Source organism: Vitis vinifera, chromosome 4 (assembly GCF_030704535.1).
Source record: "Vitis vinifera cultivar Pinot Noir 40024 chromosome 4, ASM3070453v1".
Classification (NCBI taxonomy): Eukaryota; Viridiplantae; Streptophyta; class Magnoliopsida; order Vitales; family Vitaceae; genus Vitis; species Vitis vinifera.
Window position 1 is genome coordinate 10,033,182 of NC_081808.1, and position 17,644 is coordinate 10,050,825.

The 17,644-nt window shown below is 38.6% G+C and overlaps 1 protein-coding gene across 1 annotated transcript; it reads left to right on the forward strand.

The window, feature by feature from the left end:
• The first annotated feature begins 928 nt into the window (after positions 1-928).
• On the forward strand, positions 929-3,545 carry LOC132253667 (uncharacterized). Its single transcript, XM_059736566.1, has 2 exons — positions 929-1,562; positions 1,658-3,545. The coding sequence occupies exons 1-2, from the start codon at positions 1,216-1,218 to the stop codon at positions 3,543-3,545; spliced, it is 2,235 nt and encodes a 744-aa protein (XP_059592549.1). The 5' UTR covers positions 929-1,215.
• The last annotated feature ends 14,099 nt before the right edge of the window (positions 3,546-17,644 follow it).

The window sequence follows — 17,644 nt, forward strand, 5'->3', positions numbered from 1 at the left end:
TGTTGTTTAATGTTGTTTATATGGGATTCGAGATGTTTTGTTGTTTAATGTTGTTTATCTGGGATTCCAAAATGAGTAATTTGAGTGATCTTTTATAGTTGTTAATTGGTGAATCTAATGCATGGGAAAAGAATTCATGTTTAGTCATGAGTAGATGAGTATAAATTTTAAAAATGATTGGGATTAAAGTTTGAATAAATTTCTTAATAAAAGTTTTGAATTTGTAATGAATAAGGATTGAATTGAAGAAGAAAATAAAACAAATTTAGTAAAGCGGACATGAATTTATGTGGGAATTAGGGAAAATAGTATTGGAGCCTTAGGTTCAAAATTGATGGTCACAACCACAAATATGAAATTTGTTTTGTTTATGTGTGTAGTAGTCATAGTAAGGGTCTACCCTTAGATGAAGGGGTTGGCCGTAATCCAGTTAATGACATTTGGATGAAATTATTGTTTTCGTAAGAGGTTGCAGTAAGTGAATTAAAGGCTGACCCATTTGTTTGGAGGTAGGCCCTTAGTTGTAAATATTGTTGTGGTTTAATCTGGATAGTAGGCAAAATAAAGGCTGACCCATTTGTTTGGAGGTCGGCCCTTGGTTGTAAACATTGTTGTGGTTTAATTTGGGCAGTGGGCAAAATAAAGGTTGACCCATTTTTTTGGAGGTCGGCCCTTGGTTGTAAACATTATTGTGGTTTAAGTTGGGCAGTAGGCAAAATAAGGGCTGGCCCAATTGTTTGGAGGTCGGCCCTTGGTTGTAACATTGTTATGATTAAATTTGGGCAGTGGGCAAAATAAAGGTCGACCCATTGTTTGAGGGGGTGGCCCGAAGAGAGTGAAATTAGCACAATTTGGCTTGAAGAGTTACCAAAACAATGGTTAGCCCATGAATTAAGAGGTTCACTCCCTAACTTATATAACATAACAAATTACTACGAAGTAAAATAGAATAATTGCATTGCTTAATGTTAAGTATACACTATGCATGTCTATATTTACACCATTAATTGTAAACTATGAAATGTAAATGAAGCTCGTTTGTAAAGTTTCAAAGATAAATGATGTATTAATATATGATGGTCATAGGCATGATAATCAGTTTTGTTATAAGTAAGTTGGTTTATGCAGTGTTATTAAGAAATTAGTTAATTGTTTCAGCTTGACTAAAGGTTCATGCTTCTAAACAGGGGCTGCACATGATCGAGTAGCATTTAAATGGATCCAAATAATACAATTTATTGTTATCTGCACATTGGAGGAGAGCTAGTAAGGGATGAACATGGCAATGTGGAATATATGGGTGGGAGACGAGAGGGTCTAAGTTTAGAACGATCAATGACATATAATGATTTTGTTTCAAGGATTTGTGGGAAAATGAACATCAATATAGTGGGACCAACATTTTCATATACTCTCCCGTTTGATTTATATGCACTTCAACCATTGAAAAATGATGAAGACTTGACAAACATGTTTCAATTTAGTGACCGATGTGCACGTGTATATATATGTTTAGCATCAACAGTTGAAGACGATGAAACGATTGAGAATGGAGGACAAGGGTAAGTTATATCAAAAAAATATATAATCTTAAATGATTCCATGTATTTATTTATTTTGTAATATTTATGCTTATTCATTAGATGTTATAATGCAGCTTGAACGAAACAATCGTAGGGTCTAACTCACTGGTCCCATATTCAACAAGAGATGTTGATATTAGAATGCAATCACGAGGATTTCATCAAAGATGTGCTGAATCACATGTTGGTCCACTAGAGTCAAGCCGTTTTGAGAGTGCAATATTGGGTAGTGGGCATACCTTCTCAACTGCAAATGAATTTCGGGATGCAATATATCTCATGTCAGTAGGAGGCCGTTTTAGATATAAGTTTAAGAGGAATTGTCTTAAGCATATGACTGTAATATGTGTTGTTGAAGGATGCCCTTGGAAAGTAACTGCTCGTGCTGTTGGGAGAACAAAAATAGTTCAAGTGCATACATTTAGAAATGAACATAACCACTCTTTAGAAGATGTGTCAATTTCCGAACCAGTAGTTCGTTGTAATCGAGCCACAGCTATGATTGATGATGTTATTCGTTCAAATCCAGATTACTTACCCCGTCAAATATGTAAAGACTTTCGTCGACAATACGGAATGCAATTGAATTATTGTCAAGCATGGAACTTGAAAGAGAAGGCTAAAGAACGAATTCATGGTGTGCCGCAATGTTCGTATAAGTTGTTACCTTGGTTATGTACAAGGCTTATTGAAACAAATCCAGGGACGATTGCTGAATATAGATGTTCGGATGATGGTCATTTTATGCAATTGTTTGTTGCCCTTTCAGTGTCAATACATGGGTTTCAACTGGGATGTCGGCCTATTATATCAATAGATTCATCCCACATGAGTGGGCCATACAAGGGTGCTTTATTTTCAGCTTCTTCCTATGATGCTGACGATGGCATGTTTCCACTTGCTTATGGCTTATTTAGCTCTGAGAATTACGAGGATTGGCTTTGGTTTTTAGAGAAATTGAAGATGGTCATAGGTGAAAGAGATGTTATAATAATATCTGATAGGCACCAAGGGATTATCCGTAGTGTTTCAGAGGTATTTGGTAGTGAAAACCATGCACATTGCTATCGTCACATTAAAGAAAACTTCAGTAGCTTTCTAACAAAGCTAAACACTAAAGGGAGGAAAGGAAAGGAAAATGCTTTGCAAATGCTTGATTCTATCGCCTATGCTAGGTTAGATTGTGATTATGAGGTTGCAATGGATACTTTAAGGACATTTAATCATGATTTGGCGAAGTGGGTTGAAGAAAATAACCCTCAACATTGGGCAATCTCTAAATTTAAGAAGATGCGTTGGGATAAGATGACAAGTAATTTGGCCGAGTCTTTCAATTCTTGGTTAAGACATGAACGACACCATAACATTTGTGTTTTCTTCATCGAGCATATGGATAAGTTAGGATCTCTTTTAGTCGAGCATAAAAATGGACTTGTAAAATGGAATGGGTGTATTGGTCCTAAAACAGAAGAAAAGATTGCATTGAACATTGGAAAAGGTGAAAATTATATCACTTATTTACACTTGGGTAGTTCGATGAAAGTATCCAATGGAAAAGCATTCCTGGAAGTGAACTTAATGAAGCGAACTTGCACATGTAAAGCATGGCAAATGTCTGGAATCCCATGTGATCATGCTTGTGCAGCTATACGGCGAATGGGGTTTGATGTATCTGATTATGTTGATGACTGGTATAAGTACAATTTGCAAGAGAAGATATACTCTGGAAGCATGCGTACTTTGGTAACGCATGACATGCCAATGATTGATGAAGATGGAACCGTTCGTGATGCCTTGGGTCATACTTATCCCTTTCTTAATCCTCCAACCACAAAGCGACCTCCTGGAAGACCTAGGAAACGTCGAATCGAGTCTCAATTCATGTCAAAAAAAACAGTTCATTGTTCTCGTTGTAATCAGCCTGGGCATAATCGTGCGACATGTAACAACCCATTGCTGTAAGTTTTTTATTTATTAAACTTCATAATGTAAGATCGACTTTATATTAGTATGAAATAGTTTGGTAATCTTCGTTATTGTTTTCTTGATTATAAGCAATGAGTAATTTATTGGATTTGAAGTGTTTGGTGTATATATATTGTGATTGTATGTTGTTCTTCAATATTATGGGATATGTTACATGATAATGTAATTGTAATAGCAAAATATGTACCTTGGTCATTATTGTTCAAAGATGGCATTGAAGTGACATAGATTCATATGGCGTCCTTGGCAAAAAAACGAGATTGTTAACTAGTGGGCATAATCTTGGCGAACCTTTACATGTAGGGGTTGCTGCTTTTTGGCTGATGACCCTTAAGCATATTATTTAGTTTTGTGTGAAATGGGCAGTAGCCAAAATAAGGTTGTGCCTGTTAGATCATAGGCAACCCTATCGTTTTTCATCTTTAAAATTGGTTTCGTGTTATGTGAGGTGTCTGTAAAAGGGAGGTTGAACCATTAACACCATGGGAAGACATTTAAACATTAGTTTAGTATGTTATGTGCAGAAGGCAATCTAGGGGCGCACCTTCCATTTGAAAGGCATGCCTATGTGTTAATGATATTATATAACTATACTACATGCAGAAGGCAAAGCAGGGGTGCACCCTTGGTTGCATAGGTATGCCCATGGGTATGATAACTTTATTGGGAAATTCTATATGCAGTATGCAAAGTAGGGGCACACCCTGATTTTAGGGGCATGCCTATTGCTAAAACCATTATATTGGTAGGCTATGTGCAGTAGTCAACCTAAGAGCAAAAGCTTTATGGAAGACACATAAATGTGGGTAAAAAACTTCTTTTTGTTAAGCTACTTGCAGTAGGAAAAAGAAAGACATGACTCTCTGTCAGAGGCATGCCTTTAGGATGACTAGAGTTGAGGTGTGGGTTGGGCAGTAAGGCAAATGGAGGCATATTGATAGCTTAAAGGTTGGCCCTTGATGTTCATATGAAATAAACGTTGGAAATGATTCCTTGTTTATTCAAAATCATAGATTTTTTCTAAAAATTTAATTGTTCAATTTTTAATTTATTTTTTATTATCTTAATTTTTTTAACTACTTTTTTTATTTAGCTCATTAATAATTTTTTTTATTTATCCGTTTACTTTTATTTAATTTCAAAATTTTGTATTTTTAAATATTACAAAAATAGTTGTGCTTAGAATATGTTACAATATAACAAAAAATATAATGAAGTCCAAATATTTTATAACTAAAAATTAATTTGATTAGATAAATGATTAATAATTTTAATTATTTAAATAAATTAATTTTAATAGAAAAATTGCCACAACATATTTGTAATAAATTTTTAGAAATCATATCTCAAATCAAATATTTGATATAAATCAATTTAGTTTTTATTTAAAATTTAATAAAATATATTTTAATAAACGTATTTTTTAATTTTAAAATAAATAACTTAAATATATTAAATGTAATTATGACCCATCCATGCTCAGATGGGGGTCCCGGAATCACTAGACTTGGATGTACCAAATTTAATGAAGGATGTACCAAATTTAATTAAGCATGTACCAAATTTTGTTAAAGATGTACCAAGGGCTCCAAAGTGTGATCCGAAGTGGGGATCGGCTCCAAATCACTCTGTTATGGGTTTCTAAATAAAATAGTGGCTCATCCATGGTCAGAAAGGGGTCCCGGAATCACTAGGCTCGGATGTACCAAATTTAATGAAGGATGTACCAAATTTTGTGAAGGATGTACCAAGGGTTCGAAAATGCGTTCCGAAGTAGGGATTGACCCCCAATCACTTTTTTATGGGTTTCTTAAAGAAATTATAGACCATCCATGTTGAAATGGGGGTCTCGGAATCTGTCGGATCGGATGTACCAAATTTAATGAAGAATGTACCAAATTTTGTGAAGGATGTACCAAATTTTATGAATGATGTACCAAGGGTCCAAAAATGCTTTTCGAAGTGGGGATCGGACCCAAATCACTTTGTTATGGGTTTTTAAATGAAATTGTGACTCGTCCATGGTCAGAAGAGGCTCCCGGAATCACTAGTATCGGATGTACCAAATTTTGTGAAGGATGTACCAAGGATCCGAAAATGCGTTCCGAAGTGGGGATCGACCCCCAATCACTTTATTATGGGTTTCCTAAAGAAATTATGGACCTTCCATGTTGAAATGGGGGTCTCGGAATCTGTCGGATCGGATGTACCAAATTTAATGACGAATGTACCAAATTTTGTGAAGGATGTACCAAATTTTGTGAATGATGTACCAAGGGGCCAAAAATGCTTTTCGAAGTGGGGATCGGCCTCAAATAACTTTGTTATGGGTTTTTAAATGAAATAGTGGTCCATCCATGGTCAGAAGAGGGTCCCGGAATCACTAGGATCGGATGTACCAAATTTTGTGAAGGATGTACCAAGGGTCCGAAAATGCGTTCCGAAGTGGGGATCGACCCCCAATCACTTTGTTATGGGTTTCCTAAAGAAATTATGGACCTTCCATGTTGAAATGGGGGTCTCGGAATCTGTCGGATCGGATGTACCAAATTTAATGAAGGATGTACCAAATTTTGTGAAGGATGTACCAAATTTTGTGAATGATGTACCAAGGGTCCAAAAATGCTTTTCGAAGTGGGGATCGGCCCCAAATCACTTTGTTATGGGTTTTTAAATGAAATTGTGGCCCATCCATGGTCAGAAGAGGGTCCCGGAATCACTAGGATCGCATGTACCAAATTTTGTGAATGATGTACCAAGGGTCCGAAAATGCGTTCCGAAGTGGGGATCGACCCCCAATCACTTTGTTATGGGTTTCTAAATGAAATTATGGACCATCCATGTTGAAATGTGGGTCTCGGAATCTGTCGGATCGGATGTACCAAATTTAATGAAGGATGTACCAAATTTTGTGAAGGATGTACCAAATTTTGTGAATGATGTACCAAGGGTCCAAAAATGCTTTTCGAAGTGGGGATCGGCCCCAAATCACTTTGTTATGGGTTTTTAAATGAAATTGTGGCCCATCCATAGTCAGAAGAGGGTCCCGGAATCACTAGGATCGCATGTACCAAATTTTGTGAATGATGTACCAAGGGTCCGAAAATGCGTTCTGAAGTGGGGATCGACCCCCAATAACTTTGTTATGGGTTTCTAAATGAATTATGGACCATCCATGTTGAAATGTGGGTCTCGGAATCTGTCGGATCGGATGTACCAAATTTAATGAAGGATGTACCAAATTTTGTGAAGGATGTACCAAATTTTGTGAATGATGTACCAAGGGTCCAAAAATGCTTTTCGAAGTGGGGATCGACCCCCAATCACTTTGTTATGGGTTTCTAAATGAAATTATGGACCATCCATGTTGAAATGTGGGTCTCGGAATCTGTCGGATCGGATGTACCAAATTTAATGAAGGATGTACCAAATTTTGTGAAGGATGTACCAAATTTTGTGAATGATGTACCAAGGGTCCAAAAATGCTTTTCGAAGTGGGGATCGACCCCCAATCACTTTGTTATGGGTTTCTAAATGAAATTATGGACCATCCATGTTGAAATGTGGGTCTCGGAATCTGTCGGATCGGATGTACCAAATTTAATGAAGGATGTACCAAATTTTGTGAAGGATGTACCAAATTTTGTGAATGATGTACCAAGGGTCCAAAAATGCTTTTCGAAGTGGGGATCGGCCCCAAATCACTTTGTTATGGGTTTTTAAATGAAATAGTGGCCCATCCATGGTCAGAAGAGGGTCCCGGAATCACTAGGATCGGATGTACCAAATTTTGTGAATGATGTACCAAGGGTCCGAAAATGCGTTCCGAAGTGGGGATCGACCCCCAATCACTTTGTTATGGGTTTCTAAATGAAATTATGGACCTTCCATGTTGAAATGTGGGTCTCGGAATCTGTCGGATCGGATGTACCAAATTTAATGAAGGATGTACCAAATTTTGTGAAGGATGTACCAAATTTTGTGAATGATGTACCAAGGGTCCAAAAATGCTTTTCGAAGTGGGGATCGACCCCCAATCACTTTGTTATGGGTTTCTAAATGAAATTATGGACCATCCATGTTGAAATGTGGGTCTCGGAATCTGTCGGATCGGATGTACCAAATTTAATGAAGGATGTACCAAATTTTGTGAAGGATGTACCAAATTTTGTGAATGATGTACCAAGGGTCCAAAAATGCTTTTCGAAGTGGGGATCGGCCCCAAATCACTTTGTTATGGGTTTTTAAATGAAATAGTGGCCCATCCATGGTCAGAAGAGGGTCCCGGAATCACTAGGATCGGATGTACCAAATTTTGTGAATGATGTACCAAGGGTCCGAAAATGCGTTCCGAAGTGGGGATCGACCCCCAATCACTTTGTTATGGGTTTCTAAATGAAATTATGGACCTTCCATGTTGAAATGTGGGTCTCGGAATCTGTCGGATCGGATGTACCAAATTTAATGAAGGATGTACCAAATTTTGTGAAGGATGTACCAAATTTTGTGAATGATGTACCAAGGGTCCAAAAATGCTTTTCGAAGTGGGGATCGACCCCCAATCACTTTGTTATGGGTTTCTAAATGAAATTATGGACCATCCATGTTGAAATGTGGGTCTCGGAATCTGTCGGATCGGATGTACCAAATTTAATGAAGGATGTACCAAATTTTGTGAAGGATGTACCAAATTTTGTGAATGATGTACCAAGGGTCCAAAAATGCTTTTCGAAGTGGGGATCGACCCCCAATCACTTTGTTATGGGTTTCTAAATGAAATTATGGACCATCCATGTTGAAATGTGGGTCTCGGAATCTGTCGGATCGGATGTACCAAATTTAATGAAGGATGTACCAAATTTTGTGAAGGATGTACCAAATTTTGTGAATGATGTACCAAGGGTCCAAAAATGCTTTTCGAAGTGGGGATCGGCCCCAAATCACTTTGTTATGGGTTTTTAAATGAAATAGTGGCCCATCCATGGTCAGAAGAGGGTCCCGGAATCACTAGGATCGGATGTACCAAATTTTGTGAATGATGTACCAAGGGTCCGAAAATGCGTTCCGAAGTGGGGATCGACCCCCAATCACTTTGTTATGGGTTTCTAAATGAAATTATGGACCTTCCATGTTGAAATGTGGGTCTCGGAATCTGTCGGATCGGATGTACCAAATTTAATGAAGGATGTACCAAATTTTGTGAAGGATGTACCAAATTTTGTGAATGATGTACCAAGGGTCCAAAAATGCTTTTCGAAGTGGGGATCGACCCCCAATCACTTTGTTATGGGTTTCTAAATGAAATTATGGACCATCCATGTTGAAATGTGGGTCTCGGAATCTGTCGGATCGGATGTACCAAATTTAATGAAGGATGTACCAAATTTTGTGAAGGATGTACCAAATTTTGTGAATGATGTACCAAGGGTCCAAAAATGCTTTTCGAAGTGGGGATCGGCCCCAAATCACTTTGTTATGGGTTTTTAAATGAAATAGTGGCCCATCCATGGTCAGAAGAGGGTCCCGGAATCACTAGGATCGGATGTACCAAATTTTGTGAATGATGTACCAAGGGTCCGAAAATGCGTTCCGAAGTGGGGATCGACCCCCAATCACTTTGTTATGGGTTTCTAAATGAAATTATGGACCTTCCATGTTGAAATGTGGGTCTCGGAATCTGTCGGATCGGATGTACCAAATTTAATGAAGGATGTACCAAATTTTGTGAAGGATGTACCAAATTTTGTGAATGATGTACCAAGGGTCCAAAAATGCTTTTCGAAGTGGGGATCGACCCCCAATCACTTTGTTATGGTTTTCTAAATGAAATTATGGACCATCCATGTTGAAATGTGGGTCTCGGAATCTGTCGGATCGGATGTACCAAATTTAATGAAGGATGTACCAAATTTTGTGAAGGATGTACCAAATTTTGTGAATGATGTACCAAGGGTCCAAAAATGCTTTTCGAAGTGGGGATCGGCCCCAAATCACTTTGTTATGGGTTTTTAAATGAAATTGTGGCCCATCCATGGTCAGAAGAGGGTCCCGGAATCACTAGGATCGCATGTACCAAATTTTGTGAATGATGTACCAAGGGTCCGAAAATGCGTTCCGAAGTGGGGATCGACCCCCAATCACTTTGTTATGGGTTTCCTAAAGAAATTATGGACCTTCCATGTTGAAATGGGGGTCTCGGAATCTGTCGGATCGGATGTACCAAATTTAATGAAGGATGTACCAAATTTTGTGAAGGATGTACCAAATTTTGTGAATGATGTACCAAGGGTCCAAAAATGCTTTTCGAAGTGGGGATCGACCCCCAATCACTTTGTTATGGGTTTCTAAATGAAATTATGGACCATCCATGTTGAAATGTGGGTCTCGGAATCTGTCGGATCGGATGTACCAAATTTAATGAAGGATGTACCAAATTTTGTGAAGGATGTACCAAATTTTGTGAATGATGTACCAAGGGTCCAAAAATGCTTTTCGAAGTGGGGATCGACCCCCAATCACTTTGTTATGGGTTTCTAAATGAAATTATGGACCATCCATGTTGAAATGTGGGTCTTGGAATCTGTCGGATCGGATGTACCAAATTTAATGAAGAATGTACCAAATTTTGTGAAGGATGTACCAAATTTTATGAATGATGTACCAAGGGTCCAAAAATGCTTTTCGAAGTGGGGATCGGACCCAAATCACTTTGTTATGGGTTTTTAAATGAAATTGTGACTCGTCCATGGTCAGAAGAGGCTCCCGGAATCACTAGTATCGGATGTACCAAATTTTGTGATGGATGTACCAAGGATCCGAAAATGCGTTCCGAAGTGGGGATCGACCCCCAATCACTTTATTATGGGTTTCCTAAAGAAATTATGGACCTTCCATGTTGAAATGGGGGTCTCGGAATCTGTCGGATCGGATGTACCAAATTTAATGACGAATGTACCAAATTTTGTGAAGGATGTACCAAATTTTGTGAATGATGTACCAAGGGGCCAAAAATGCTTTTCGAAGTGGGGATCGGCCTCAAATAACTTTGTTATGGGTTTTTAAATGAAATAGTGGTCCATCCATGGTCAGAAGAGGGTCCCGGAATCACTAGGATCGGATGTACCTAATTTTGTGAAGGATGTACCAAGGGTCCGAAAATGCGTTCCGAAGTGGGGATCGACCCCCAATCACTTTGTTATGGGTTTCCTAAAGAAATTATGGACCTTCCATGTTGAAATGGGGGTCTCGGAATCTGTCGGATCGGATGTACCAAATTTAATGAAGGATGTACCAAATTTTGTGAAGGATGTACCAAATTTTGTGAATGATGTACCAAGGGTCCAAAAATGCTTTTCGAAGTGGGGATCGGCCCCAAATCACTTTGTTATGGGTTTTTAAATGAAATTGTGGCCCATCCATGGTCAGAAGAGGGTCCCGGAATCACTAGGATCGCATGTACCAAATTTTGTGAATGATGTACCAAGGGTCCGAAAATGCGTTCCGAAGTGGGGATCGACCCCCAATCACTTTGTTATGGGTTTCTAAATGAAATTATGGACCATCCATGTTGAAATGTGGGTCTCGGAATCTGTCGGATCGGATGTACCAAATTTAATGAAGGATGTACCAAATTTTGTGAAGGATGTACCAAATTTTGTGAATGATGTACCAAGGGTCCAAAAATGCTTTTCGAAGTGGGGATCGGCCCCAAATCACTTTGTTATGGGTTTTTAAATGAAATTGTGGCCCATCCATGGTCAGAAGAGGGTCCCGGAATCACTAGGATCGCATGTACCAAATTTTGTGAATGATGTACCAAGGGTCCGAAAATGCGTTCTGAAGTGGGGATCGACCCCCAATCACTTTGTTATGGGTTTCTAAATGAATTATGGACCATCCATGTTGAAATGTGGGTCTCGGAATCTGTCGGATCGGATGTACCAAATTTAATGAAGGATGTACCAAATTTTGTGAAGGATGTACCAAATTTTGTGAATGATGTACCAAGGGTCCAAAAATGCTTTTCGAAGTGGGGATCGACCCCCAATCACTTTGTTATGGGTTTCTAAATGAAATTATGGACCATCCATGTTGAAATGTGGGTCTCGGAATCTGTCGGATCGGATGTACCAAATTTAATGAAAGATGTACCAAATTTTGTGAAGGATGTACCAAATTTTGTGAATGATGTACCAAGGGTCCAAAAATGCTTTTCGAAGTGGGGATCGACCCCCAATCACTTTGTTATGGGTTTCTAAATGAAATTATGGACCATCCATGTTGAAATGTGGGTCTCGGAATCTGTCGGATCGGATGTACCAAATTTAATGAAGGATGTACCAAATTTTGTGAAGGATGTACCAAATTTTGTGAATGATGTACCAAGGGTCCAAAAATGCTTTTCGAAGTGGGGATCGGCCCCAAATCACTTTGTTATGGGTTTTTAAATGAAATAGTGGCCCATCCATGGTCAGAAGAGGGTCCCGGAATCACTAGGATCGGATGTACCAAATTTTGTGAATGATGTACCAAGGGTCCGAAAATGCGTTCCGAAGTGGGGATCGACCCCCAATCACTTTGTTATGGGTTTCTAAATGAAATTATGGACCTTCCATGTTGAAATGTGGGTCTCGGAATCTGTCGGATCGGATGTACCAAATTTAATGAAGGATGTACCAAATTTTGTGAAGGATGTACCAAATTTTGTGAATGATGTACCAAGGGTCCAAAAATGCTTTTCGAAGTGGGGATCGACCCCCAATCACTTTGTTATGGGTTTCTAAATGAAATTATGGACCATCCATGTTGAAATGTGGGTCTCGGAATCTGTCGGATCGGATGTACCAAATTTAATGAAGGATGTACCAAATTTTGTGAAAGATGTACCAAATTTTGTGAATGATGTACCAAGGGTCCAAAAATGCTTTTCGAAGTGGGGATCGGCCCCAAATCACTTTGTTATGGGTTTTTAAATGAAATAGTGGCCCATCCATGGTCAGAAGAGGGTCCCGGAATCACTAGGATCGGATGTACCAAATTTTGTGAATGATGTACCAAGGGTCCGAAAATGCGTTCCGAAGTGGGGATCGACCCCCAATCACTTTGTTATGGGTTTCTAAATGAAATTATGGACCTTCCATGTTGAAATGTGGGTCTCGGAATCTGTCGGATCGGATGTACCAAATTTAATGAAGGATGTACCAAATTTTGTGAAGGATGTACCAAATTTTGTGAATGATGTACCAAGGGTCCAAAAATGCTTTTCGAAGTGGGGATCGACCCCCAATCACTTTGTTATGGTTTTCTAAATGAAATTATGGACCATCCATGTTGAAATGTGGGTCTCGGAATCTGTCGGATCGGATGTACCAAATTTAATGAAGGATGTACCAAATTTTGTGAAGGATGTACCAAATTTTGTGAATGATGTACCAAGGGTCCAAAAATGCTTTTCGAAGTGGGGATCGGCCCCAAATCACTTTGTTATGGGTTTTTAAATGAAATTGTGGCCCATCCATGGTCAGAAGAGGGTCCCGGAATCACTAGGATCGCATGTACCAAATTTTGTGAATGATGTACCAAGGGTCCGAAAATGCGTTCCGAAGTGGGGATCGACCCCCAATCACTTTGTTATGGGTTTCCTAAAGAAATTATGGACCTTCCATGTTGAAATGGGGGTCTCGGAATCTGTCGGATCGGATGTACCAAATTTAATGAAGGATGTACCAAATTTTGTGAAGGATGTACCAAATTTTGTGAATGATGTACCAAGGGTCCAAAAATGCTTTTCGAAGTGGGGATCGACCCCCAATCACTTTGTTATGGGTTTCTAAATGAAATTATGGACCATCCATGTTGAAATGTGGGTCTCGGAATCTGTCGGATCGGATGTACCAAATTTAATGAAGGATGTACCAAATTTTGTGAAGGATGTACCAAATTTTGTGAATGATGTACCAAGGGTCCAAAAATGCTTTTCGAAGTGGGGATCGACCCCCAATCACTTTGTTATGGGTTTCTAAATGAAATTATGGACCATCCATGTTGAAATGTGGGTCTTGGAATCTGTCGGATCGGATGTACCAAATTTAATGAAGGATGTACCAAATTTTGTGAATGATGTACCAAGTGTCCAAAAATGCTGTCCGAAGCGGGGATCGGCTGCAAATCACTTTTTTTGGGGTTTCCGAGTCGCTCCCCACTTCGGAACGCATTTTAGGACCCTTGGTACATATTTCACAAAATTTGGTACATCCGATCCTAGTGATTCCGGGACCCTCTTCTGACCATGGATGGGCCACTATTTCATTTAAAAACCCATAACAAAGTGATTTGGGGCCGATCCCCACTTCGAAAAGCATTTTTGGACCCTTGGTACATCATTCACAAAATTTGGTACATCCTTCACAAAATTTGGTACATCCTTCATTAAATTTGGTACATCCGATCCGACAGATTCCGAGACCCACATTTCAACATGGATGGTCCATAATTTCATTTAGAAACCCATAACAAAGTGATTGGGGGTCGATCCCCACTTCGGAACGCATTTTCGGACCCTTGGTACATCATTCACAAAATTTGGTACATGCGATCCTAGTGATTCCGGGACCCTCTTCTGACCATGGATGGGCCACAATTTCATTTAAAAACCCATAACAAAGTGATTTGGGGCCGATCCCCACTTCGAAAAGCATTTTTGGACCCTTGGTACATCATTCACAAAATTTGGTACATCCTTCACAAAATTTGGTACATCCTTCATTAAATTTGGTACATCCGATCCGACAGATTCCGAGACCCACATTTCAACATGGATGGTCCATAATTTCATTTAGAAACCCATAACAAAGTGATTGGGGGTCGATCCCTACTTCGAAAAGCATTTTTGGACCCTTGGTACATCATTCACAAAATTTGGTACATCCTTCACAAAATTTGGTACATCCTTCATTAAATTTGGTACGTCCGATCCGACAGATTCTGAGACCCCCATTTCAACATGGAAGGTCCATAATTTCTTTAGGAAACCCATAACAAAGTGATTGGGGGTCGATCCCCACTTCGGAACGCATTTTCGGACCCTTGGTACATCCTTCACAAAATTTGGTACATCCGATCCTAGTGATTCCAGGACCCTCTTCTGACCATGGATGGGCCACAATTTCATTTAAAAACCCATAACAAAGTGATTTGGGGCCGATCCCCACTTCGAAAAGCATTTTTGGACCCTTGGTACATCATTCACAAAATTTGGTACATCCTTCACAAAATTTGGTACATCCTTCATTAAATTTGGTACATCCGATCCGACAGATTCCGAGACCCACATTTCAACATGGATGGTCCATAATTTCATTTAGAAACCCATAACAAAGTGATTGGGGGTCGATCCCCACTTTGAAAAGCATTTTTGGACCCTTGGTACATCATTCACAAAATTTGGTACATCCTTCACAAAATTTGGTACATCCTTCATTAAATTTGGTACATCCGATCCGACAGATTCTGAGACCCCCATTTCAACATGGAAGGTCCATAATTTCTTTAGGAAACCCATAACAAAGTGATTGGGGGTCGATCCCCACTTCGGAACGCATTTTCGGACCCTTGGTACATCCTTCACAAAATTTGGTACATCCGATCCTAGTGATTCCAGGACCCTCTTCTGACCATGGATGGGCCACAATTTCATTTAAAAACCCATAACAAAGTGATTTGGGGCCGATCCCCACTTCGAAAAGCATTTTTGGACCCTTGGTACATCATTCACAAAATTTGGTACATCCTTCACAAAATTTGGTACATCCTTCATTAAATTTGGTACATCCGATCCGACAGATTCCGAGACCCACATTTCAACATGAATGGTCCATAATTTCATTTAGAAACCCATAACAAAGTGATTGGGGGTCGATCCCCACTTCGGAACGCATTTTCGGACCATTGGTACATCCTTTACAAAATTTGGTACATCCTTCATTAAATTTGGTACATCTGACCCTAGTCATTCCGGTACCCCCTTAGTGCCATGGATGGACCATAATTTAATTTGGCAACCCATAAGTGATTTATTTCAAAATTTAAAAAATACTTTTATTAAAACATATTTTATTACATTTTAAATAAAAAGTAAATTGATTTATATCAAATATTTGATTTGAAATATGATTTCTAAAAATATATTACAAATATGTGGTGACAATTTTTCAATTAACATTCATGTATTTAAATAATTAAAATTATTAATCATTTATCTAATCAAATTAATTTTAAGTTATAAAATATTAGGACTTCATCATTTTTTTTTGTAGCAAATTATGAGTAGAACTATTTTTCTAATATTTAAAAATACAAAATTTTGAAATTAAATAAAAGTAAATGGGTAAATAAAAATAAAGTAATAATGAGCTAAATAAAAAAAGTAGTTAAAAAAATAAAGATAATGTAAAATAGAATGATAATATAATTTTGAAATAAAGTATTAGGTAATGACAACGTTTTTTTTTGTAGGAATGAGCATGAAGGAAAACTATGGCCACCGCCTTCATGTCATACACATCCCCAATGGTATTATAAACTTTGGAATCTTATGTTATATGCAATACACAAAATAAGGGCCCACCCTTTATTTCACAGGCATGCCTATGTGTCGAAGATGCCATGTGCAGTAGCCAAATTAGGGGCAGACCTTTCATATGACATGCATGCAAGTGGGTGAAAACCTAATCGTAGTTATTATTTGTGCACTATCAAAAAGAGAAGCATGCCCTTGTGCAGGTGGCATGCCTTCATAGTGACTTTATCTTACTTGTTGATTGGACAGTGTGGTCATGGGAGGCAGACCCAACACATGAAGGGTTGGCCCTACACATTCACATTAAAATAAAATGTATGGATAATTGATTCATATGTGTTAAAGCCTAAAATATAGAGTCAATACATACTAAGATTGGAAAATAGGCAAAATGTCATTCAGACATTCAAAATAACTTAAACCAACCTCATAACTAGCATCACATTTACACATAAATATTGCATAGAGTGTTGACAATTGGTGCAAGAGAGTATAAAGTTTACTGATGATTAATGAAAGCATGCATATTGATAAGCATTGGAAAGCGTTAAAGTAAAAGGAGTTAAGAAGTTGTTTGAGAACGAGATTTTATAAACTTATTACAAAATCCATGAAAATGTTGTGCGCACACATACGCATTCGGTTGTAAGACGGATAGAAAGTAAGGTTATTCCTCTCCATCAGTCGGTGCATCTTCGTCTTCTTCATCTCCACCATCATCATCACCATCTTCCTCGTCATCTGTCTGTGATGGCGTAGGAGGTAGAGCATCAGGGTGCAATGCTTTCCATGCTGCAATGGAACGATCGCATTGTTGACGCACAATCTTCAATTGATTGTTCATTGATTTGCACATTGCGTAAATATCCCCAAGCTGAGAACTTTTAGTTGACCTACGCGACGAAGAGGATGATGTTTGTTTGTCTATCGACATTTTCATGCGCATAGGTTGCATGCGCGGGATTGACTCATAAGGCAGTGTCTTGAAATCCAACCCTGCCTTTTGTAAAAGCAAGCAAACAGTTGAACCATATGGTAATGCACGTGTGCTCACATTACTACGCCGTGCCTCTATCATGTTATGGCAAATAAGTGCGGGCAAATTAATTTTACTGCGACGTGCCATGTGAAACAGAATATGCAGAACATATAGTGTAAGCTCATTAAGATGACCCTTCTTATTCAAGACAGTATGAAACAATATCAGACTTAGAATCCTGTATTTTGGAAGTAGAGATCTACGTTCAACGCTTGTACCCAACTGAAAAGAATGGCCGCATAATTCCTTTGTTATTGTGTCTGACATTGCCTTGATATCAATCTCTGGAATACAAAAGTTAATAGCTTTCTTGGGTGTTTCCAGAGAGAAGGTGCGTCCAATAAGGGATGGGGAAACCCGCACAGCAACTCCCTTGAATGAAGTGTGAAATGAATATTTCTCCTCATCAACATTTCTGATATTGCTGTAGAATGCTCGCACAGGAGTTGGATAACATTC

Excerpts from the sequence above, each read along its gene's own strand:
- LOC132253667 (XM_059736566.1), top strand. The coding sequence starts at position 1,216 with ATGGATCCAAATAATACAATTTATTGTTATCTGCACATTGGAGGAGAG. Across the intron at positions 1,563-1,657 it reads ATTGAGAATGGAGGACAAGG|CTTGAACGAAACAATCGTAG; the intron begins GTAAGTTATATC and ends GTTATAATGCAG.